This window comes from Ammospiza caudacuta, chromosome 8, assembly GCF_027887145.1.
Source record: "Ammospiza caudacuta isolate bAmmCau1 chromosome 8, bAmmCau1.pri, whole genome shotgun sequence".
Classification (NCBI taxonomy): domain Eukaryota; kingdom Metazoa; phylum Chordata; class Aves; order Passeriformes; family Passerellidae; genus Ammospiza; species Ammospiza caudacuta.
In genome coordinates this window covers 17,604,789-17,627,727 of record NC_080600.1, presented here as the reverse complement: position 1 = coordinate 17,627,727, position 22,939 = coordinate 17,604,789, and the positions used below count along the sequence as shown (strand labels likewise).

The 22,939-nt window shown below is 39.7% G+C and overlaps 1 protein-coding gene across 1 annotated transcript; it reads left to right on the top strand.

Annotated features, from left to right (window-relative positions):
* The first annotated feature begins 287 nt into the window (after nt 1–287).
* On the top strand, nt 288–21,643 carry MPP4 (MAGUK p55 scaffold protein 4). The gene is made up of 21 exons (XM_058809701.1): nt 288–342; nt 895–1,016; nt 1,916–1,993; nt 2,672–2,752; nt 3,303–3,434; nt 5,427–5,508; nt 6,636–6,721; nt 7,670–7,741; nt 8,158–8,354; nt 9,472–9,536; nt 10,318–10,335; nt 11,346–11,384; nt 12,106–12,126; nt 13,383–13,397; nt 14,842–14,883; nt 15,691–15,861; nt 16,609–16,689; nt 17,637–17,730; nt 18,532–18,640; nt 20,236–20,370; nt 21,337–21,643. The coding sequence occupies exons 1-21, from the start codon at nt 309–311 to the stop codon at nt 21,526–21,528; spliced, it is 1,866 nt and encodes a 621-aa protein (XP_058665684.1). The 5' UTR covers nt 288–308; the 3' UTR covers nt 21,529–21,643.
* Nucleotides 21,644–22,939: the final 1,296 nt, after the last annotated feature.

Sequence of the window (22,939 nt, the reverse complement as noted above, 5' to 3'; positions counted from 1 at the left end):
CTATAAAAACATTAACATGCCATACTGCAGTTGAGGTTTGTCTGTCTGCATCTTGGGTGCTACCAGGTGGCTGAATTTACAGGAGGGACTCATATATTTATCTTTTATAGCTGTGGTGCACTTTAAATACAAATTATTGCCCACCCCTTCCTTTGTTTTGAGTTCTGCTTTCTTATTAGTGTAAAATACCTGACAGTATTCTGATATGAGGGTGCTCTTTTCTCTAGTTCATCATCTCTCTTTGTGAAACCAACGTGGTGTGAATGCAGTATTCAAAGTGAGTGGAATCTCCTTGAATAAAGGAGAAGATGGAGGTGCCAACAGTCAGCAGTAAAGATAATGGTAACTTCTGCATCTCTTTTTCAGTTTTCTTTCTCTTTTCAAAAAGTTCTATTCCTTGATCTCTGTGACTCTTCTTCCATTGAGTCGTGAGAGAGATGAATGTGTCTGAAGTATTACTACTCAACAATTGCAATGATTCTTGATGTTCTGTGGTGGTATGCAGTTAACTTGAGAGAGTATCAGAGGAGAATGCCTGGTATTTGTTTCTGGCTTATAAAGCCAAGGAGTTTGCTGTTGTTTTATCTCTTTTCAGTAGGAGGTATGAGCTTGAACCCAGACTGTTACATGTGACATTGCCTGCATGGCTTTCTCACAGGTCAGTTGCAAATTGCTAGCATTGACCTAACCTGCTGGCTAATAACATGGTAAAATAGTTCTTATGCAAGAGTTGATTGCAGGAAAAAACAAACCAAATCAGACAGGAAATGTCTGCATTTCTTAGAAGTACAAATTGAGGAAAGGTGAATTTCAAAGGTCTGGGTCACTGTTTGGCTTTGGTTGGTGTTCTCTTTGTACTGAAGTGTCTTGCGCTTTTCTGTTTCTTGGGCTCAGGTGTATCTCATGTTCTGACTCTAGCGCTGCAAGAGCTCAGCTTGCTCTGTAAGAGGGATGTCAATGGCGTTGGCATGCTCTATGAGCTGCTCAGATCCCACTGGCTGCAAGCACTGCTCAAGGTAAGCTGCCTCACAGCTGGGGGAACAAGGTCACCTACAGAACAATCTCTAGGGAATAGCTACTTGATTTTGCCATATGAGGACAATAACTGCTTATTTACACTACGTGCTGATAGTCCTCATGTAACTTCTAACATCAGCAGTCACAGTAGATGAAATCTTTTATGCTTTAAAGGAAAATAAAGTGTTCTCTTTCATCATATCCTAGACATTTAGGCTCTTCTACTTTACCTGTCTGTATTAAGGCCAGGGGACAGACACTGAACACATCAATGCTCAGTTGTCTTTCCTGTTCTTAAATTTCTGTATGGATATGCATCCCACTTCTTGGCCTGTATTTTGACACTGTATTTTGTTTTGCATTCATTCATCTGATGTGTAATTGAAGATCTCATATTGTTAGAGAACAGAGTTCTGACTGGTGTTTCTATCTTGAGAAGAATTTTATCTCTGAGACAAATTCTGTAAAAATTCTGCTTTTCTTTAAGAAGGATTTTTGAAGTCTTTGATTTTTAAAGAGGAGCTTTTACTGGATAAGAATGCTCATAAGAGTATTTTAAATGCAGCAATTATGCCTTCAACTAGAGGCAGGAAAGAGGCTACAAATCAGAGAATTTATTATCAGGCTATTTACCTGTGTAGACAGCTTTTTTCCCTAGGAAAATTCAAAACTACAGTATAACTGGCTAGCTACCTGATAATATGGAAAGATATTGAGTTCAAGACTCAATTCCAGATGTGTCAGATATTAAGAATTGAGATTGCAGACTCTGGAGCTCTAGTTGGACTGACAAGTTTCCAGAAATAGTGTTGTCCATTGCCTGTCATGTATGTATCTATATGATCATGTGAACTGGTCAATGTCATTGCCTTGTTTTGTCTGTCATGGCATGCAACAGATTTATGAATGCCTCCAACAGTATCTTGGAAAAAGACCAGCTCCAGTCACGCTGCAGGCACGTGCGTTGAGTCGTGAGGTGAGACTGTATGCACAGTTTATTGCTTTACTTACCCAAATGAAAGCACTCTGCTGCAGTTAAGTGTTCTGGTATTAATTGTGTCTCAGGTCTAAGGACAGTATATCAACTTGAAACTCTCCTTACACATCTGTAAAACTACTCAACAGCCCTTACTGGGGGGGCAGGGATGGCATGAGAAATGGGCACAGCTGTGGCTGCTGGACTACGCAAATCCTGGCCGGTGTAATGAACACAAATGTTAATTGTTTAATCACTGACCACGTATTTTTCTTCCCATGTAACTCTGTGGTTCAGTGTTATGGCTACAATCAAGCAGACTGATGTAAGGATATTGAAAAGCTTTTTAGATTTTTCTAATTATAATAGCTGAATTCTAAATCTTTTAATTAGTGGGAGAGTTAATGACGAAGTAGAGAAACTGAGACCAGTGATGAAATTGGTTGAGAGAAGGGAGCAAAAACTGATTTAGAGCACATGGCGCTGTGCCTGAACTAAATTAAGCCTGGCTGAGTGTTGTGCAGCTGTGGTCATATTGTCCAATTCTAGAGCAAACCATGTGGACATCCTCTGATTCACATAACGTGGGGGGGCTTTACACTGTCTCCATTCCTTTACATTCAGTGTAGAGCTGTCCTCTGGAATCCATCTCTGTGCTTATTTTCTTACATTTATCAGGTGGTAGAGTTGCTGCATGAAGCCCCTCCGTCAGGAGAGGTCAAAGAGCTAAGACGGCTTCTGCGTTCTCCACACTTCAAGGCAAGTCCTGCATAAGGAAAGCAAAAGTTTGCTCATGGAGCTCTCTGCAGAGGGAATGGAAATGGATGGGCAGCTGTTCACAAGAATTGGTAAAGGGCCAGAAGAGACATAGTTTACTAATGATGAACTAATCTGATCACGAGATCAGATGTGGACTGTATATCTGAAGTATCTGCAGTGGGCTGCATTTAACTTAAAGCTGTGTTTGAAACACATTTCTTACAAAGTTTTTAATTATGGGCAGTTAATGAAGATGTATAAATCAAATTTTCCTTGAAATTGTAGAACCTGCATTCTTAACCCAAGAGCTCCAAATAGAAATATTTATTTCCTCTTTTGAAGGTTTTCCACAAGAAATAGAGGAACTGTTCTTAAAACTTTCATGGTTTGATTTTATTGGTGAAACAAAAAAATATCAATATATGCAAGGGATCTGTGTTCACAAAGGAACACATTCAGTGATATCTGGTTTCTGACCAGTCACTGTTTAAAGCTCTGCTATTGATCTTTGCTTATGGTTGGTTGGTTTGCTTCTTTGCATTTGTAACAGGCCTTGCTATCTGCTCATGATACTGTGGCCCAGAAAGATTTTGAACCAACCCTTCCACCATTGCCAGACAACATACCTGAAAATGAAGAAGCTATGAGGATTGTCTGCTTAGTGAAAAACAACCAGCCTTTGGTGAGGGACCTTTCTTGTGTCTGTCAATTTTTTTTAAGTTAGAAAGAATTAATAGTGCATTGGATGCATATTGGTTTCTTCCCAGGAATGTCATGGGGATTTTGTACATTCTTGTCCAGATTTTACAGGATCACAAGAATTGTTGAGGCTGGGAAGGACCTGAGAAAGGACCTAGCCATGCATGGTGTGGGTGTAGGTTGTTCAGTACCTTGTCTGCTCAGTGTTTGAACATTTGGCAGATATATTTTCATTATATGAGATAAAACCAAACTGGATTGAGAGTTATTCCCATGGCCAAAACAGAAAGGAAGGGAGGAGAGTTCTTTAGTAATAATTTGTACTTATAAGCAGCAAACATTGTATAGCTTAGCTAATCTGTTTTAGGAAAAGATAGCTGTTATATTTGAGATAAAAAAGATTTCTAACTGTCAATCAGTGAGGTTATTTTAGTGTGATGGAAGTTGAAGGCATTGAAGGGCTTAGTAACTAATACATTACAGCCCTGGAAACTGCAGGCCTGTCGGTCTCACTTCAGTGCCTGGTAAAGTTACAAAGATTATTCTGGGAGGTATTGAAAAACACTTGAGGGACAACACAGTTATTGGTCACAGCCAGCACTTTGTGAGGGGAAAGTCCTGTTTATCAAACCTGATTTCCTTTTATGACAAGGTAACACAGCTAGCTGATCAGGGGAAGCCAATTGATGTCATTCTTCTGGAATTCAGTAAAGCTTTCAATATTGTCTCTCAGAGCATCCTTCTGGACAAAATGTCCAGCACACAGCTGGATGAACACATTATGGGATGGGTGAGCAGGTGGCTCATGGATTGGGTGAAAAGGCTTATAGTGACTGGTGTTACATCAGACTGGGCACTTGTCACTAGTGGGGTTCTGCAGGGCTTCATCCTTGGCCCTGTGCTCTTCAACAGCTTCATAACTGACCTAGACACAGGACTGGAAAGGGTTCTGAGCAAGTTCATAGAAGATACAAACTAGGAGTAGCTGTTTACTCCCTTGAGGGCAGGGAGGCCCTGCAGAGAGACCTCAGCAAAGGAGAGGGCTGGGCAATCACCAACCATGTGAAGTTCCACAAGGGAAAGTGCTGGATTCTTCTCCGGGGATGGGGCAGCCTTGGATATGTGGACAGACTGGGGAATGAGGTGCTAGAAAGCAGTGCTGTGGAAAGAGACCTGGGGGTCTAGGTCAGTGCCAAGTTGGAAATGAGTCAGCAGTGCCTTGGCAGGCAGGAGAGCCAAGTGTGTCCTGGGGGTCACCAGGCACAGCATCTCCAGCTGGGCAAGGGAGGGGATTGTCCTGCTCTGCTCTGCACTGGGGCAGCCTCATCTCAAGTGCTGGGGGCAGTTCTGGGTGCCATGATATAGAAAAGACATGAAACTATTAGAGAGTGTCCAAAGGAGAGTCAGGAAGGTGGTGAAGGGCCTTGAGGAGAAGCCGTGTGAGGAGTGGCTGAGGTCACTTGGTCTGCTCAGCCTGGAGGAGACCTCACTGCAGTCACAACTTCCTGTGAGGGGAAGAGGAGGGGCAGGCACTGATCTCTGCTCCATAGTGACCAGTGACAGGACCAGAGAGAATGGCCTGAAGCTGGGTAAGGGGAGGTTTTAGATTGGATATTAGAAAAAGATTCTTCACTCAGAAGGTGGTTGGGCACTGGAATGGGCTCCCCAGGCAAGTGGTCCCAGCACCAAGCCTGCCAGAGCTCAGGAAGCATTTGGACAATGCTCCCAGGCACAGGGTGTGACTCCTGGGGTTGGTGCTGTGCAGGGCCAGGAGTTGAACTGAGTGATCCTTGTGGTCCCTTCCAACTCAGCTTATTCCATGATTCTGTGGTTACTGCAATATCCATGTTGTGGTAAAAAGGCTGTATCCTTCAATGTCTTTGTGTCAGCCTGAAGATCACACTTGTGATATGGAAGGAACCTCACTGGGGTCCTTTGGTGATCGATGTGTTTTTCCTGTGTTCTTTCCTGCCAGGGTGCCACCATTAAACGCCATGAGATAACAGGTGACATAACGGTTGCCCGTGTGATCCATGGTGGGCTGGCAGACAGAAGTGGTAGGTGGAACCTGAAACAAAGTGATACATAAAACTGAACTTGAAATAAGATGTTTGAAGTAAGACAATACTTAGCTTCTATGGTTAGTCTTCCATTATGGGTCAAGATGATGTGCACACGGGACAGCATTGTAAGCAGTGATGCATTGCAGTGACTTTCATTCTGACTTCATAGATTTTCACATGAATTTGCTGTTTTAGACTGAGTTGATGAAGAAATCCAGTTTTCATTATGTATTCTTGGCACCAATACCTGGATATCCCAAATTGCAGTGTAGGATGAAATGCAGCACATTCCCTAATGGAGAAATGGTAAACATCAATAGCTGGTGATTCTAAAAGACAATGGGCTTTAAGGAGTATGTAATAATACTTTTTGGCACTACTCTACTAAACACCTTGCTGAGCACTAGTTGCTAAGCAATCTTGCAAGGAGTTTCCTTGGAAATGTTACTACTTTGTCATCCTAGAATTGAATGTGTTCCATGTCCCTTAGGAAATATAATGTAATTAAAATGTAAAACATCAGAAGTAAAATTCAACTGCAATTATTATAAAATGGTTCCTTTTAGTATTTTCTGGCCTTTGTATAGAGAACCCAACTTGCAGAAAATAGCCAATTAAGTTCCTAGCTTGACTAATATTTTTGAGTTAAAGCAACATGGAAAAGAAAACAATATTGTGAAGACTTTACTACAAAGGACAGAGAGGAGTCCCAGGAGCTCCCACTGCACCTGGAGTTTTTAGGGGTCTGATTCCAAGTCTCATGGTCTATTAATATAGAATTTGTTCATAATTTACTTTGAGAAATGGAGCAATATTAAAATGTTTATGCTAATTTTAAGGCCTATAATCAGCAGATTGTAAAGATGTCATATGGGGGAGTGGGAAGGATTAAGAAAGCTGAAGCACGCAAGCTCCTTGTGACCTGCAGCAGTCTGCAGTCCTATCCAGGAGCAGTGCAGCTCCTGGATATCCAAAATGCCTTCCTCCATACATGGGGCAGGAAAATTTTAATGATGACTTAAAACCTGTGATATTTCTGTGTGACCCTGTCTTGCCTATTCAAGATAAATCATACTGTGATAAAACTCCTGCTGCTGTTTTCATATTTGTTTTCATGGTAGGGTTGCTGTATGCTGGAGACAAACTGGTGGAAGTAAATGGAGTTCCTGTTGAGGGACTTGACCCTGAGCAAGTCATTAATATTCTGGTATTTAATATTTTTTAAATATATTTTCTACTTTGTACCTTAAGATTATTTGTATGCTCGCTCTTTTACACACTCTTGTACATGAGAAAGCCTGGAATTTTTAACAGAAAATTCAGATTGTTTCCTTACTGTGAATGAAGTTCTCAACTGCTCATGAAATCAGAATATATGAAAGCAGAATTAAATCTAACTTCTGTTCTGGGCAGATATTACCTTAACTGTTACTATTCCATCTGCAGCTTCTGGGAAATATACTAATTTATTCAGCCTTCACTGATTTGTGACTTTTTTCTAGAAGTGCCACTCAGAAATATTCCACAAGGAAGTTGTGGAAAGCTGCTATTCTAGTAAGAGTGCATGTTTCAAAATGCACTAAAGCAGAGTGAATGAGCTTGTAAGCTACACACCTTACCTTGCAAGAAAAGGACAGTGTAATTACTGTTGTCAAAATTCTCATGAAGAAATCTTTTGAGGTGTCCCTGTTTTGTCATTTTGTGCACAATTTTTCAGGGTTCTTAACTGTTAAGTGCCAGCCAGTGAGGTATTTCTGTGTGTAATCATACCAAGTCTGTGCCATTGCCATGGCTGTACAAACACCATTGGAATGTTTAATTACTAAATTATGTTCCTCCCCCTTTATATAACCCATCTCACCAGACTCTGCTGCTAATTTAAATAAGATTTCAGTAGAAAAGTTTGGTATGAATCAATGCTGAAATTACATATACTTACAATGAAACATATGCTGCATTAAATTAAAAAAATATTTAGCAAAACTTTGATGTTTCATTTTGGAAAAAATATAGTATTGTCACATTGACTCTGGCTACCTGAATTCTATCTGTAACACAAACATTGCAGTATCCTCAAAGCCATGCTCTGTCTTGCCTATGTTTGATTACTTGTGTTGAATACCAACAACATTTTAATTATTTTCTAATCGTTTAGGCCCTCTCTCAGGGGACAATTATGTTCAAATTAATTCCAGTTTCTGATCGGCCTGTCAGCAACCAAACAACAGTAAGAAACATTCTTTTTCTTTTCCCAGACTAGTAGCAGTAGTGCCCAACTGTGGTGTTGCCTGGAAGTTTCTTGCAATCCCTAAAATGTTGCCTTGCCTCTATGGCTGCCTCTCAGCTGTCATCAATGTGGTGTTGCTGAAGCAGTAAAGACAGTAAGAAATGTAACTGTGTAACAAAGGCACTTCCTGAGTGACCTACAAGGTGAAGGTGTGTTCTTTTCATAAAGTATGAGATAAATGGGTTTTTTTCCCTCATTTAATAAACAGAGAGCATTTAAGGCTTGATCTGTTTTTTAAAACTTGACTTCACCATTTGACTGAAGTTGCAGCAATATCTGGCACTGTGATTGTAAAGCCTGTGTTCTATCCATTCTGGACTTGGCTTCTGCTCACTCCTGGATGTTCTCTTTACTAGCTGTACGTGCGAGCAATGGCAGATTACTGGCCCTTGCAAGATCCTGCCATACCATGTGCAGATGCAGGCTTGCCTTTCAAGAGGGGTGAAATACTCCAGATTGTGGATCAGAATGATGCTCTCTGGTGGCAGGCCAGGAAAGTTTCCGATCTCAGTGCCTGTGCTGGACTCATACCCTCAAATCATCTTCTTAAAAGGTAAAAAATCACCATTTTCCTGATTTCTGATTCAAAAATCAGCCAATTATTCAAAATTTTCCTAAGTTTTGTAGCAGTATGATTCAGAGTGACATCTGACAAACATCTTTCCTCTTTCTGATCTCTGACTTCTTGCTATTTTTCCCTGAAGAGCACCTGTGTGAGAAGAAACTTTTGAAAGCTTCTTGTATAATCTCAAATTGCCATTGAGATTGTATAATCTCAAATTTCCATTTAGGATATTTGCAGCACTTATCCAGTCTCCATGCTGGTTGTTAAGACATCTAGGGGAGTGTAGCAGCTGAAATTGAGGGCCCTGACTACTACATGATCATCATCTATGATGAAAAAAAAAAAGCAAGGGGAAGATAGGGATACTTATAGCATAGTATATTTTTCAAGATGTCCTGTGATGCCTTGCATCACTAAAGATGTCCTTGCATGAGTGACCTCTTCAGCTTTGGTCAAAACTGAGTAGACCAGATTAGAAGAACAGAGAAAAAAACCAAACACTCAGGAAAGAACAGGGGTCTCATGCCTATTATTTTCTGCATAAATTGCCCATTATTTTTACACTACATGAATTCAGAATCAGAGTTGCTGTAGCAAACTTTTCAATCTGATCCTTTAACCACATGTCCTGTGGTACCCCCAGGATAATGTAAGGCCACGCACTAGCACATGATAAACTTGACTTTATAATAAATATAAGCCTACCTGCAGTGTGTATAATGCAAGGTGAAATGAAACTGGGTTGTGAGTCAGGCTGCAAGAGCGCTGTGCAGTAACGGAGGCAGCAGTACTACTACCCCTACCAGCAGCACACTCTTCTACTTCCAGGAGTCTGTACCACAGTATGGCTTATCTTCCTGTACTTTTGTATAAATTCTTAGTACTTCTGGGCTGCTGATTTGGAAATTTGAATACTTCTGATAGCACATTGGTTTTATGTCAGGTCTTTGCAGTGAGCTAAAACATTGGTAATGTTTCAGTTCTTGCTGTCTTCTCTCAGTTGAGTACTGATCAATCGTACATGTAAGCAGTGAATCTGACTGGAACATAATGTGTTTGTGGACTGTTTTGTTTCTTTAACTGTGATAAATTTATTTCTATGTAGGAAGCAGCGAGAGTTCTGGTGGTGTCAGCCCTTCCAGCCCCACCTCTGTCTCAAATCATCAATGTGTGAGTGAAAAGTTACTTGAGTGATACAAAAGGAAAGAAAGATCTTGTCTCTGTTGCAAGGACACTGAAATAAAAGCTCATGCAGTTCAGCTTAGTTCAAAGATATTGTTTCTGGAGCCATGTTGTAACCTTCAATTGTGTTAACTATCCCCTGAAAAAAAAAAATACTTACTGATAATTGTACCTGGAGTACCGATGGTGGAGATGGTTGTCTCCAGTGTACCTGAGATCTGACTATAAGAGAAGCTGTGAATTCAACTTCTTCTAAAGTCTCTACATTCTGGGACCTCACTAGGCCAGCCAGTTCTCTCGAGGAAAATTGGCTGTAAGTCTTGAGGTGACAATTGTACTGGCTTGGATTTCTGGGGACACAGATACCAGCTCTGCCACTGAGAATTGCCATGTTTGGAATGTTTCTTTGCCATCAAAACTATTGAGAAAATAATAGAACTTATTTTCTTGAGGTCTAAGATAAGTTATGCTGCCCTTGAATTTATTCATAGTAACAATGCAGAAATATTATCTTCTGCAAACTATAATTTTCTGTAAATATGCAATTATTCCCAGAAAAAGAATGTTCTTCCTGTTTCTTCTGTCCCCATTTCCTTCTATGGCTCTTTATGCAAGTACAAAATTTTTTTCTCATGATAAATCCCAGGGGGCATGTGTTTCATTCCCTAGGACTCTGTTTGCACTGATTGCATTGCTTGCTAGAGCTGAGGCTGTCTTTCACCATAATTTTATTGCATTTTAACTGCTTCAATGGATATGCTGTGAGCAGTAAGCACTGTGGAAGAAGGTAGGAAATCACACCTGGACTGCATTGCATGTCTGTACCCGGAACCAGTATGACACATGGTTTTACAGGCTTTTTAAAAAGTTGCCAGGAATTAGGCATTTTGATAAGTACATGTGGAAGAAGCCCAAGTTCTCGGCATTTTTGTGTGCTTAACATAATTGAAATCCAGCCTTTCTTCACCTAGTAGATACATACATTGTCTAAAAGTGGAAACCTTAGATGTGCATTATCTGTCAGGGAAGTGACAGTTTGAATGGGTTCTTTGAGGAAAGAAAGACAAAATTTCCTCTTTCTCTTTTCTTCTCCTTCTTTCTCTCCTAGAGCAGCTCTGAGAGAGTATTTCTTCAAAGGATACATATGGGCAGAATGTGATTGACAGATACTCTGACAAGTGCCCTGTAACTGGCAAATAGCTCCTGCAGGGCCCATCTGGAAGGGTGTGCAAGAACTAAACACTAACAGTGCTGTACTGTGAGCCCGTGAGATTGCCCAAGCTCATGTAATCACATTTCTGGGACATAAATTGATGTAGTCTGGGGATTGAGAAAGAGCTGAATTGATCTTTTCCTTTTCTTCCCCATAAAAATAATAATAAAAATAAAAAGCAAAATACTTTCCTTGAGTGTAGTATGTTGGAAAGGTATTTAAAAGCTATAAGGCAGAAAATTATATTCCCTCATGGTAATACTTAATAAATAGATATCTACTGGATAAACAGATTGACAGGCATGTTAAACCTTTCATTATTTCAAGAGGAGAATAAAAGTTAGATGCATTTGTCTCTCTGCCTTCAAAGCACTCACTTAAGAGTTTTTGCTCACTGCAGTACAAAGAACATCACTAAACTGGAGTTAACAGTTAAAATTCTTAAAGATGTCTAAAGATGATTTGAGCTTCACCTATCTTGTTTCTGATGTCTGAGTTGAGTCTTGTAAGATGTATAGGGGTGTTTTTCCTCTCCAGTGCTTTTCTGATTCAGATGACTTCTTTTCCTTTGTGTTGATCTGTAGAGGATGACATGCAGATTGACGAAAAGTGTGTGGAAGCAGGTAACTGAATTCACTTGAGATAATTCTATTTGCTTCAAGGCAGTAGCTAGTTTAATGCCTCATTTCCTAGATAAGGCCACTCATTCTCCTAGTGAACTTAATGGTAGAAATTCTATTTTTCATACCCTGGAAACCTCCTCTCGTATTAGTGTATTAAAATGAGCTGTTTGCAGTTCTGGTGTACAGTGCTTATGGTCAAGTCCTTTGACCAGCAAAAAAATATTTGCTTGAATGAGATGCAACTGCTTTGATTCAGGTGTTGGATTGTGGCTGTAAAGTTACCATGGTTTTTTGCCTATTGCTTATTTAACGGCACAGATTGTTTTGGTGTTGGAGAACCCACACAATTCCTTGTCAAGAAATCTCTGATCTTGGGAGAGCAAGGAGCAAGAAGGTTTTTGCTTGTGGACACTTGAATGTAAAGATTGGTAGCTTGAGTTGCTCCCTAAAGCAGTGCAGTTCATTCTTCCTTCTGCAAGGTAACTGAGAAGCTCTCATGGAGGGATGTGATCCTGTAGGACTTTGTGAAGAGATGAAGCAGTTAATTCAAGTATGGTGAGCTGTATTTTGCCACCTCAGGTAGAGGCAGCTGGGGAAAGTATATGTGAGACAGACTGACAGAAGCTGGAAAACTGATTTCTGATTCTGATATTCATTAGAAGGAAAAGAATTAAATTTTGAATTTATTTTAATATCTTTGCTATCTGGATTACTAAACAAGATGAAGAAACATTTGAGTCAGGTAAGTTCCTGTGACCTAACTCTAAGTTCCTTGCAATTGTTCTGCTGTGAGAAGGGTGTCCAGAGACAAGCATCTTAGAAACAAGCAGGTGGCAAAAACCAAAATGCCACTTCAGCTTCAGGAGGAGCCATTCTGGCTTGAAAAGCCATTATGTAAAATCCTGTTGCTTTAAGTCTTCCTCTTGTTCTCTGATTACCTTAGTAGTAAGGTTTCTGTCCTCTTATCCCACAAGTGTGAATGTTTCTTCTCGTGCATCAGCAGCAGACCTATTTATCCAGCCCTTGTCAGCTGTACCCGTGCAAGCTGTGACAGCAGGGGCTGCACTGATGTCAGCAGATAATTGGATTACCTTCAGTAGCATGCAGGCCTGAATCCCCAGTGCCTGTAGGAGTTGATGTGGTAAAGAGGAAAGCTGCTTCTACATTCCTGACTGTGGGCATGGCTGACATACAGGAAAGAAAAATGCTTATAAAATTCATTATTTATGTACAAAAATTACAATCAATAAGTACTCTTTTTTTGACCAAACTGACACAGGGAGTTTTGGTTGTTTGTTTGGGTTTTTTTTTCCATTTAGGAAGCAGCTGCTTATTTACACCACGTTGAGAGTTCTGCAAAACTTAAATCTTATAAAATAAATCCTTTCTCCCCTAAAATAAAACTACTGCTAAACTTCTGATTTGAGGTATTTGGTAATCTTGTGGTGAAGAGTGTCATTGTACCTTAGATTTGCTCTTCTCCACAAGGTCTCTACTTGCCAGTTCTTATTTCTGCACCTTCTTCTCTTATCACAAGTGTTAGTTCTCTTCTACCTCTCAAGCAATGCCCAAGGCTTTTCAGACATAACCAGCAGGTCTGCAGGGCAGTCTTTTGTTTTCAGGCTAGGATGTTTCTGATAATTGCACTTGGGGATTACTGTTGCAAATCCTGCTCAGTGCTGAGTCAGCTGTCTGCTGTATCCACACAGTCAGAGGAATAAAGGTGCAAATATTTGCTATCCTATGTTCCACTTTAACCACTTCAAGTAGTTGCAGATTTTGCACTACCATACTGAAATAGATGCTGCAGTTCTTGCATTCTTTGGGAACTAAGAATTCATGCTCAAAGAAGCATATTTTAGATTTAATGTCTGTAGTACCTGTTTTCTACATTCCCTAAATGTGCTGGACAATGCTGATTGGATTTTTTGTTAGAACATAATATAGACTTTCTTCTCAAAACTAATTGTTTTATATCTGTTTTATCTGAATCTGCAGAGGAGCTTAAAGAAGGTAACACTAACATTTTTCTCTGTCTCCTGTAGCAGTAATCTAATAGAATTTACCTGTGTTTATGCTTTAGCAGGAACTACCACTCTTCTTGCAATACCCAGTAGCTGAATTGCTTGTTCCCTGTAGGATTCTACACTGCATTCCATACCACAGACAGGGCAGATAAAGCAGAAAGATTTAAACATCTTTGAATGATGACTCAAGGGACTTGAAGATAGATAGGCATGTATCAGCTGAACTTTACTCTGAACATTGCCCTGAATGAGCAGTTTTGTGCCAAGGAGTTTTTCCCATAGTCATTAACTAGTTATGTTAGTACATATAGAAATGTAGGAATAAAACTGCATTGTAAAGGTACAAGTAATGAAGAGTGTATAGATGTGAAAGGGCAATTAATATGCATCTAATTTTGTTTCAGTACTTCCATGCTTATGAGATAACTGTAAATCAAAGAGTGCTAAAACTATTTCAAAGCTTTGCAAATGAAAATAATGTTTTTCCTTGGAACAAATACCGCTTTTAAAGACATGCTTATGTCTTCCGTATCTCATTCTTGCTTTAACAAGGCCTAAATAAAGGGAATGCACAGCTTGGATAACTACATGTGTGATTAAGGGAAAATAAGGAGTACTTTTTGAAAAGAAAGCTAAACACTGGCACCATTCTTTTCCTTGATTTGTTTTCAAATCACCTTTCTCAAATAGTTTCTATACTTTCTGAACATTGGTTTATTGGAAAATTATGTTTGAGCCTTTTATGAGAGATTTAATTTTTAAAAAATACAGAGTTTTAGAAGTCTCATCTGAATAATAAAGCCTTCATGATGAACAGCCTGAGAATGAGGACAAAAAGAATTGGAGGAAAGAGGTTAGGCTCACATGTTGGAGCACAGACATCACTGATCTGATGAATAAAAAGAAGTAATTAAATCAGGTCTTCATTTTGCCTGAAATATCTGAGTAGACACAAGCTGCATTTTCCAAACATGCTATGGGGCACAAACTGAGTTGCAAAGTTTTTGTTTCTAATTTTGAGCTACTGACTTGTTACTATTGTTTTAACTAAAGACTTCTTGTAAAATAGATTTCACCTGAAAAGCTTAAATTATGTGGAGGTTTTTTTCACTAATTTCAATTTCAAAACATTGTCTGGCATGTAGATATCTTGGGAATTAAACAAATAGAATATTAAGTTTCGAGTTTCATTTAGGAAGTACCAAGATGTTCTATCTTCATTTTTTCTCACAATAACCCTTTTCAATTGGTCATTGGTCATGTGAAATACTTTGATATTATAGAATATCATGCTTTTAAAATTATATTAAGCATCACACTTCCACATATTTACTGAAACTCCTTTTTTCCTTAGGATCAGCAATAATTGTTTGCCATCTAGCTTTTAATTTTCTCTCTTCTTTTTCATTTCATGGCTATTTGTATTCTAGAAGAGGAAGAATTTGGTGAATTTGGTCAACGAGTCTTTATTGGTATGCAATGACTAAAGATAAGTAAAATGTTTGGGGCTTGATCTAGTTTGAGTGCTTCAATCAAGTTCAATAAAAAGCTTTGCTCTTTACATCACTTAAACACTTACTAAATGGAATACAGCTTTCTCTGTTTTCCAAACATCAGGAAGTCTCTTTCTTCCTAATAATGCTCAATCTCTGCATTTAAATCTTTCTTCCTTTTAGGTTTCTACGGAGACTTGGCCACTGCTATTTAAACTTGACTTCATGATTAATTTTTCTCAAAAGTAATGTCTGTCATCCACTGAGAATAATCATGAGGGTTTCATTAGAAAAGTGCATCTATATGAGAAGTTTTCAGAGTTGGATGGTCAAGTGGAGAAACAAACCTACCTCTGTGGTTATTAAACCATAGTGACCTTTAAACTACATGTTCTGGAGGCTGGAGCAAATGTTCCTGACTTGCCTCATGAGTGAACCACCTACACTATCAAAAAAAGTAGACCTGTTCCCTAGTGATACCTCAGGTAGTCAGAAACTTCCTCTGCAGCTTGTTTTGGGGATCTTTCAGAAGTCTTTAATTCCAGGCTAATTTTCAGGTGACTTTCAATGGGATTTTACCTACTCTGTAGCTGTCATTTAATGCTCAGAGATTCTACCAAGCTGTCATATCAAGTGCAGCAATGAAATTCACTAACCCTCACCTTGCAAAAACCTCAGTAAAGGTAATATATGTTGTGTGCCTTAGCAAGAGGCCCTCTGGGCTCCAGAGCCACTTGCCTGCACTGGGCTGCATTTGCCAGCGGTGTGCCTTTGCCCCCTCTGCAGCTGGGTTCCGCAGGAGCATGCGGCTGTGCCGCAGGAAGGCCCGCCTCCAGCAGCAGTCCTGCTACTCGCGCTGCCCCAGCAGCTGCTACAGCGCCCTGGCCGCCCCCTACGAAGAGGTGGTCAGGTACCAGCGGCACCCCACAGACCGCCACAGGCTCATTATCCTCGTGGGTAAGAGCTCAACCCTTCCCAGGCACGTTCCAGCAGGGGTTTCCTGCTGCTGATGGCAGCGCTGACTGTGCAGGCAGCGCTCACAGCAGCGCTTCAACAATTACTGTCATTTGACCCCACTATTGGGGTTAAAGTTTAATGAAGGTATCATCTTCTTTGCTTGAGATAGTGAGTGTTAAAAAACAGTAATAATAAAGTCCTGAGAAGAAGTAAGTTATGAATGCTGGTTGATAATGGATTTTATTAAGGAAGTGTTTCAGTTTTATATTCAGCTGTGACTGAAAATTATGAGAAAACATTGGTATCTTAATGGAAAGATTCTTGACATGGAGGCATTTCTACAAGCAGTGTTAAATGCATAGATATGACAATAATAAGAAGAATATTTAACTCCAGACTAGCACAATCTCAATCATGGACAGTATGGAAAGATACCTTTAATAATGCTTGTTATAGGACATACTGCATTAAGTGGGCTGCAGGCTCTCAAGGAGACTTTAATTGTAGTGACTGAAGGGAAGATGCTGTTCTGCCCTATTCTATGGTCCTGATAAAGCAAACTGAGTAAAGGCAAATCCACTGTCCTTTCTAAGTCTGGAAGTATTTGATAAGTTTTTTGTTTTAAAATAGTACTGCTGAGTTGCCTCCTGGGTGTGGCAATATTGCTGTGGAGTGATTTGTACCCTGTCAGTAATCCTAGCTGCTGTTACCCTGTCAGTAATGTCAGCTGCTCTTCCCACTCTCCAGGTCCCGCAGGAGTTGGTGTGAACGAGCTACGGCGAAGGCTGATCACAAGTAACCCACGAGAGTTTCAAAGTGCCACACCTCGTATGTAATGCTTCTCCTCTTTCCACCACTACCCCAGTTCAAACATGAATAGGAAATGCCAAGCACCTTCCTCTTGCCTTGTGTATTTATACACTCTTTGCTCTATGGCTGTTTCTTCAGCTCTATTGAAGGCAGTACTCTTTACTTTCTTAAGGGTTAGCTTAAAATACTATCTCATTTTGGCAAATCAGACAAAGGTATGTTCAAGCTCCAGCTTCTGAAACCCTTAAAAGCTTTATGGAGATGGAAAGTTATCTACATGATTTGGTTTAACTTTAGTGCTTGCTTTTCCTAGATTTAAAAAAACAACATTCTTGGAGATATTTCAAGTTCTTAGGGTTTAAGTACTCAGGTATGAGAATGAAGACAACAGAAGTTGGTGCTTAATAGGCTTTGCAGCTTTCCTTATTAGCCTTCTAGTCTCAGATGAGACTTATGCAGCTTAACTGCTGACGTAACAACTGAAATTATTTCTACCTGTGCCTATTTGGTTCTTGTAATTTAGATAACCAAACTGGAAATTACGTATCTGAAGCTAGCTGAAAAGTCATGACTTAGTGCTTAAAGTACCAGATAAGGGGAAGGTGCAAGTGTGGGAAACTTGTGGGATTTTTCTGAATGAACTTTAAAGAAAATTGCCTCTGAAGAGTAAAGAGCTGTGCAACCAGTTCCAAGGCAGTTCCTGATTGCTTTCAATCACAACTATTTGGATTAAACTACTCTTCCATTCCTAGAAATACAGTTGTGCTTTGATAACTTTTAATGACTTGTAACTGGCAGACCATTACAGTATATGGGGCTTTTGTTCTGGATTAACAAATGGAAATAACTAATATTATTATTTATGAAAATACTTATTGATAGTTCTTCATGAAGTTCTCATTTTCACTTAATAAAGTTACAATAATTTAGTTGCAGCTGGGGTTTTTTTGTGTGTTATCCTTCAGACACCACTCGTGTTCAGAAAAGTTATGAAATGAATGGTCGTGAATATCACTACATATCGAAGGAAACTTTTGAAAACATGGTGTATAGTCACAGGTGAGTAGGAGAGATGAATTACATTTTTATTACCTGAAATGCAACATGATCCAAGAAAATACAATTTTGTAGTTGGTGTCTAGTCTGGGCTCCTCCACTTTTACTGTGTATGTGTGGTGTAAATTTGTGTCAAACTACTTGAGACTATTTCTTCAAAGACTGTGTTTGTGCAGTTGCAAATAGCTCCTCCACAATTAATCTCAGAATCCTTCAAAAAGGAAGTGGGTTCTCTAGTCCTGAGCTCATTAGATGTGCTTGTAAGTTATGAGTTTAACTCTCCAGGAAACCAGACTGCTTTTGAAAGTTTAGCAGTAAATCATACCTGTTCCTGACCTGCAACTCCATTGCAGCATCTCTGCAGTGATGACACATGAGTAGCTGAACTGTAAGGGCTAAATATTCAAGTGTCTGCTCCTTTCTATGCATCAATCACCTCTCTAAGACAGACCAGCTCAGCACTACAGAAGCGACACTCATTGAACTGTGCCCAGCGCTTTGAAATCTTCAGACTTAAGAAGTTATTTGTAGTATGTAATTGACAAGCATTGATAAGTAAAATCACAGCCTCTAAATACAAAATTCATAAAACCATGATGAGTAAAAAATGCATGTTTTGGAGATGAATTGTAATGGTTTTTGTGCTTAGTGTAGCAGGGAAGAGCAAAGGTGAACAGTATTCAGTGGATTTTATGATCATTCAGTCCTGAGCACTGGATTGTATTTGAAGATTTCACTTATAAATGGAATCTTTCTGAAACTCAAATGCTCTTTCATTTTCCTTCTTCCTCACCACTGTTGCAGAATGCTGGAATATGGGGAGTACAAAGGGTACCTGTATGGTACCAGTATTGATGCAGTGCGAACAGTCCTCGATGCAGGGAAGATCTGTGTCATAGATTTAGAACCTCAGGTGAGTGGTAAAGGGGCAGAGAATCTCCTGAAAGGAAAAATAATTTTCTCTACATTCTTGAGCCATTGGAACAGTGTTACTGCTTTGTCTTGTTTTTCACTTTATCTCATGGTGCTTATTAATGATAGATTATTCTTTTCATGTGTCTTAGGGGGTGGTGGTGGTACTACAGTGACAAGTATGTTGAGACAGTTCATTTTTTACCAAGCCATCAGCTGCATTATCAGTTTGGATGGTATGGAAATGAATTTTCATACTTACTTAAAAGTAAGGATTAGTATTTCACATGGCCACCTGTTGTATTGGATGTATTCTTCCTCCAAGCCCTACTGTTGAGAATTCTGTCCTTCTATTAGCAACCTCACAACACCCTTTGGTAAAAGCAGCAACACTTAAAGTAATCAAGCAAAAGCTGAAAATTTTAGTGTGCCCTTGTGCCTGAATTTCTCTCCAGAAGTTACAGCACTCAGTAACCTGCTTCTTCACTTAGATACTATTTTTCTTCCTATTTTATTTTCCTTCTATTTTTGCATTGAATTTGCTGATGAAGATAAGGCTAATAAAAGCCCGAGCTTGTAAATATCTAAGGTACTTAGAGCTGTCTAGCTAAACCTTGCTAACCTTCCCTGAATTGCTTGCATATTTAGTACTTAGGAGCTGTTTGGGCTGTGCTGTTTAAACATCTCCTCTAACTGAATGTAAGGAGTGACACCATAACTCAGTATTTCTTAGATATTTCCCTCTACTTATGCAAAGCCAATGTGTCTGAGCCTTAGGCTGGCAGTGGCTTGTGCTGCCTAAAATAAAAATTAAGTTACAAGATTTGTGGGGTACTCCTCAAAAACTGAAAGTGCTGTAAGAGGTAGCTCAGGTCACACCTTAGAAACTGTCCTTTGAGTTTCTTGTTACATTTTTAAGCAAAGGGGTAAAAGAGGGGTGTTGTGGTGTGGGGAGTGTAATCTTGCCACTTGGACAGATGTGCCATTATGATTTTTTTTAGGGTGTGAGTTTAAAGGACAAGTTTTGGAAAGGATATGAAGTAAGATCAGTAGCAGAACTACTGCTGTGTTGCATACTTTATTTTAAATCTGGTGGTTTGACCAAGTTTACGTGCTATGATTTTCTTAAGTTTTTCTTTTTTTTTTTCATTCTCTCTACTGCTCTGCAGTAATTTAAAAATAGGAAATGTTACACAGTAAAGGAGTTCTGAAAGCAGGATACTTTCTTCTAGCATGGAACAATAAAGAGATACTTGTTCCAAAAGTAGCTCCCTTACAGTCAAAAAAGAACAGGTTTCAAATGCATCTTTTATGTGGTTGATTGTAGAGATCTGTTAGTGACGCTGTTCCATCATTCACTGGTACTGATAGCATCTCCTAATGAGGCTACCAAGCAGAATTAAGTAATTGTATGCTACAGTTGCTTAACAATGTCTGCTCCAGGGATTATTAGTGGGATCTTTTTCAAGTAAGTGTTCCTGAAAAAAGTGTCTCCTAGGTTTGGGGATCACAGTATGTTGTAAACAACTGGCTTTTTATGGGAATAAAGCTGGGATGAATGCACTTGAAAAACTTTATTTTACTCTTCATTTGTAGGGTATACAAATAGCCCGGACCCATGAGTTAAAGCCCTACATTATATTCATCAAGCCACCCAGCATAGGCTGCATGAGGCAGACTCGTAAAAATGCCAGGATCATTACAGATTATTATGTGAACATGAAGTTCAAGGTGAGATTTGAGAATAAAAGAGATTGAGTTTATTAATCTGAGATTCTGTTACTAGAACATAATGCATTCTACTATGCTACGCTGTTAACTCTTAAAAAAACATTACTGTGTCTTTAGGATCAAATCTAATTTTTATTATTTTCTGTGAATTTTGTTGGGATTTCTTTTCCCCTTCCAGACTGGCTTTGAAGCATAAGAATTGTAATTTGTAACCTAGGGGGCTGAGGCACTTAGCTTCAAAATGTCTTAAAGGAGAAGCTATTTTGCATATTTTTGTTTTGTTTTGCTGTCTTGTGTCAATATTTGAGTCAACACATATATTTACTGCTTGCATTGAAATACTTGGAATGTGCTTTGTTCAGAAGTATTATTATTTTTTTCAGTTATAAGAATGTATGTTTAGTGCCAGTATCAATCCTGTACTAAGTTCTGTAGCTAAAACACAGATCCTGCTTGTAGGAAATGCATCTCTTATATTTAGAATATATACAGCACTTTGACACAATTGTTTCCATGCTAATCATCATCAAATTTAGCATCTTAACATTTTGGAGACCTCAGTCTATAACTATGTGGAAACGATTCATGATTGCTATGACAGAAAGTAACATGGACATGGGGAAATAAACTAAAATTTGGCATAAGAACACAAGCAGTTGTAGATTTACCTTCCAGTCTCTAACATTCTCTGCCACCACTTATCATTAGAGTAACTGGTTTAGGGCAAATGGAGTATCCTGAGACACAAGGTACTTCCTTGGGAAGCATATGGCCGGCAGCTCAGTTTTGAGACCTGGAACTGACTGTAGCAGAGGTACTTTATTATAGCAAACTGTAAATGAAATAAAGCAGACTGACATTATCTATTCACCTCTTGTTTATGTGGCCCAAGGTGTTTTGCAGATGCTGTGCAGGTATGTTTCTCTACACAACCCTGCAGTTTTATGAACTTACTCTGTCTCACAGGAAGAAGATTTACAGGAGATGGAAGAATCAGCTGAGAAAATGGAAGCTCAGTTTGGTCAGTTCTTTGATCACGTGATTGTGAATGACAATTTACAAGAAGCATCTGCTCAGCTGCTCTCTGCAGTACATCGTGCACAGGATGAGCCCCAGTGGGTCCCTGCAGTATGGATATGCTCAGACAATCAGCCCTAATTCTAAGCAGCAGGCAGCTTCAGAAAGATTACAGCTTATGTTTTACTTCAAGAATAATCCTAATGTCAGGATTGCAAGAATTTATCTTTGTACGTGAGGGATTTGGAAGAGGATTAGGAAGGAAGCTCCAATGGGAGATATAATCATACTATGTTCTGTGTAGCTTTTGAGCTTTTTATGTTACGCTTGGATCCACTTTTGTACAAAAAAAAAAAAAAAGGAAATACTGTGAGTACTAAATTACAAGAATAAAGAAAAATCTATTTTGTTGCATGTATCTGTGTTATTTACTTATACATAAGTTCAGAAAGGTCCTTTCCTCTCTTTCTGTTATGCTTGTTCTGGTTCTGTGATGCCTTTACATTCTGGAAGCCTTACAGATTATATTAAGTCAGAATGTGCTTTTTTTTGCATGGTGTCTGTCAGTAGAGTGTTATTTATGAAGATATTGGTTTGTTGCTAATCCTTTTTACCTTTTAGGATAGGAGTGGTGTTGGCATAATATGAATTACTCCAAAACCCAGTTATCGTCATAATACGTGTAAATATTTTTCTGCTCTTCCATCAACTCAGGTGAGTACAAATTGATAGAATGTGGACTTACCAAAGAGGAAGATAATCAGAAAATCTTTCTCTTGTTGGTTTGGTCTGTGGTAGCACGGTCTCCTCATTAAAGGGTGCAATGCTTATGGCAACTAGTTCCTCGCTCTCTCCACCTCGTATTTGTAGCTGTCTTGCCGCCTGAGGTACACAGATGGTTATTTTGTTGGCCTACCTCATCTTGGAAGAAAATCGACAAAAGCCAGTTAAGCAGTCTAGAAAGAGGTTATTTAAAGAGAAGTATTACAACCACCAGGATGCCTGCTTGTTCTAGAGCCAGGGCTTGTATTCCCTGTTTAGAGGTAAAATGGCAGAGACCGAAGCCCCAATATGTCATTGATGTGGGTAAGTACTGACAGAGGGTGAGACAGCAGCCTGCTCTCTGCTGGTGGTCCATGACCAGCTTCCCCACTTCTGCCTAGTCCAGCATTTGTCGACTCTTTCTCTTTGCCTTTTTTCCATGTATTATTTCTTACTTTTTTTGGTGTTTTGTTTTGTTTTTTCCAATTACTTCATTTATCAGTTTGAGACTCTAGCTACAAGGTGAAGTAATCCAGAACCCTTTTTCCCTTGATTTTGCTTGTCTGCAGCCCGAAAGACGACGACTACCGCTCAAAGCCACGGACCCGAGCTCACTCCAATAGGGCAGCTGCCGGCGAGCACGGAAAACGGGAAGCCGGCCCTCCCGGCGCTGGGGGCGCGCAGCCGCGGCGCGGAGCGGAAGGAGCGGCGGCTCCTCCCCGCAGAGCCGGAGCTGGGCGGGCGCGGCCCATGGCGGCGCGGCGGGCGGGCCCCGGCGTGGTGAGGGGGT

What these genes read in the sequence shown, in the direction of transcription:
- MPP4 (XM_058809701.1), top strand. Translation starts at nt 309, where the DNA reads ATGGAGGTGCCAACAGTCAGCAGTAAAGATAATG. An exon ending in AGTCAGCAGTAAAGATAATG is followed by an intron (nt 343 to 894) that starts GTAACTTCTGCA and finishes TCTTGGGCTCAG; the next exon opens with GTGTATCTCATGTTCTGACT. An exon ending in AGCAAGTCATTAATATTCTG is followed by an intron (nt 6,722 to 7,669) that starts GTATTTAATATT and finishes CTAATCGTTTAG; the next exon opens with GCCCTCTCTCAGGGGACAAT.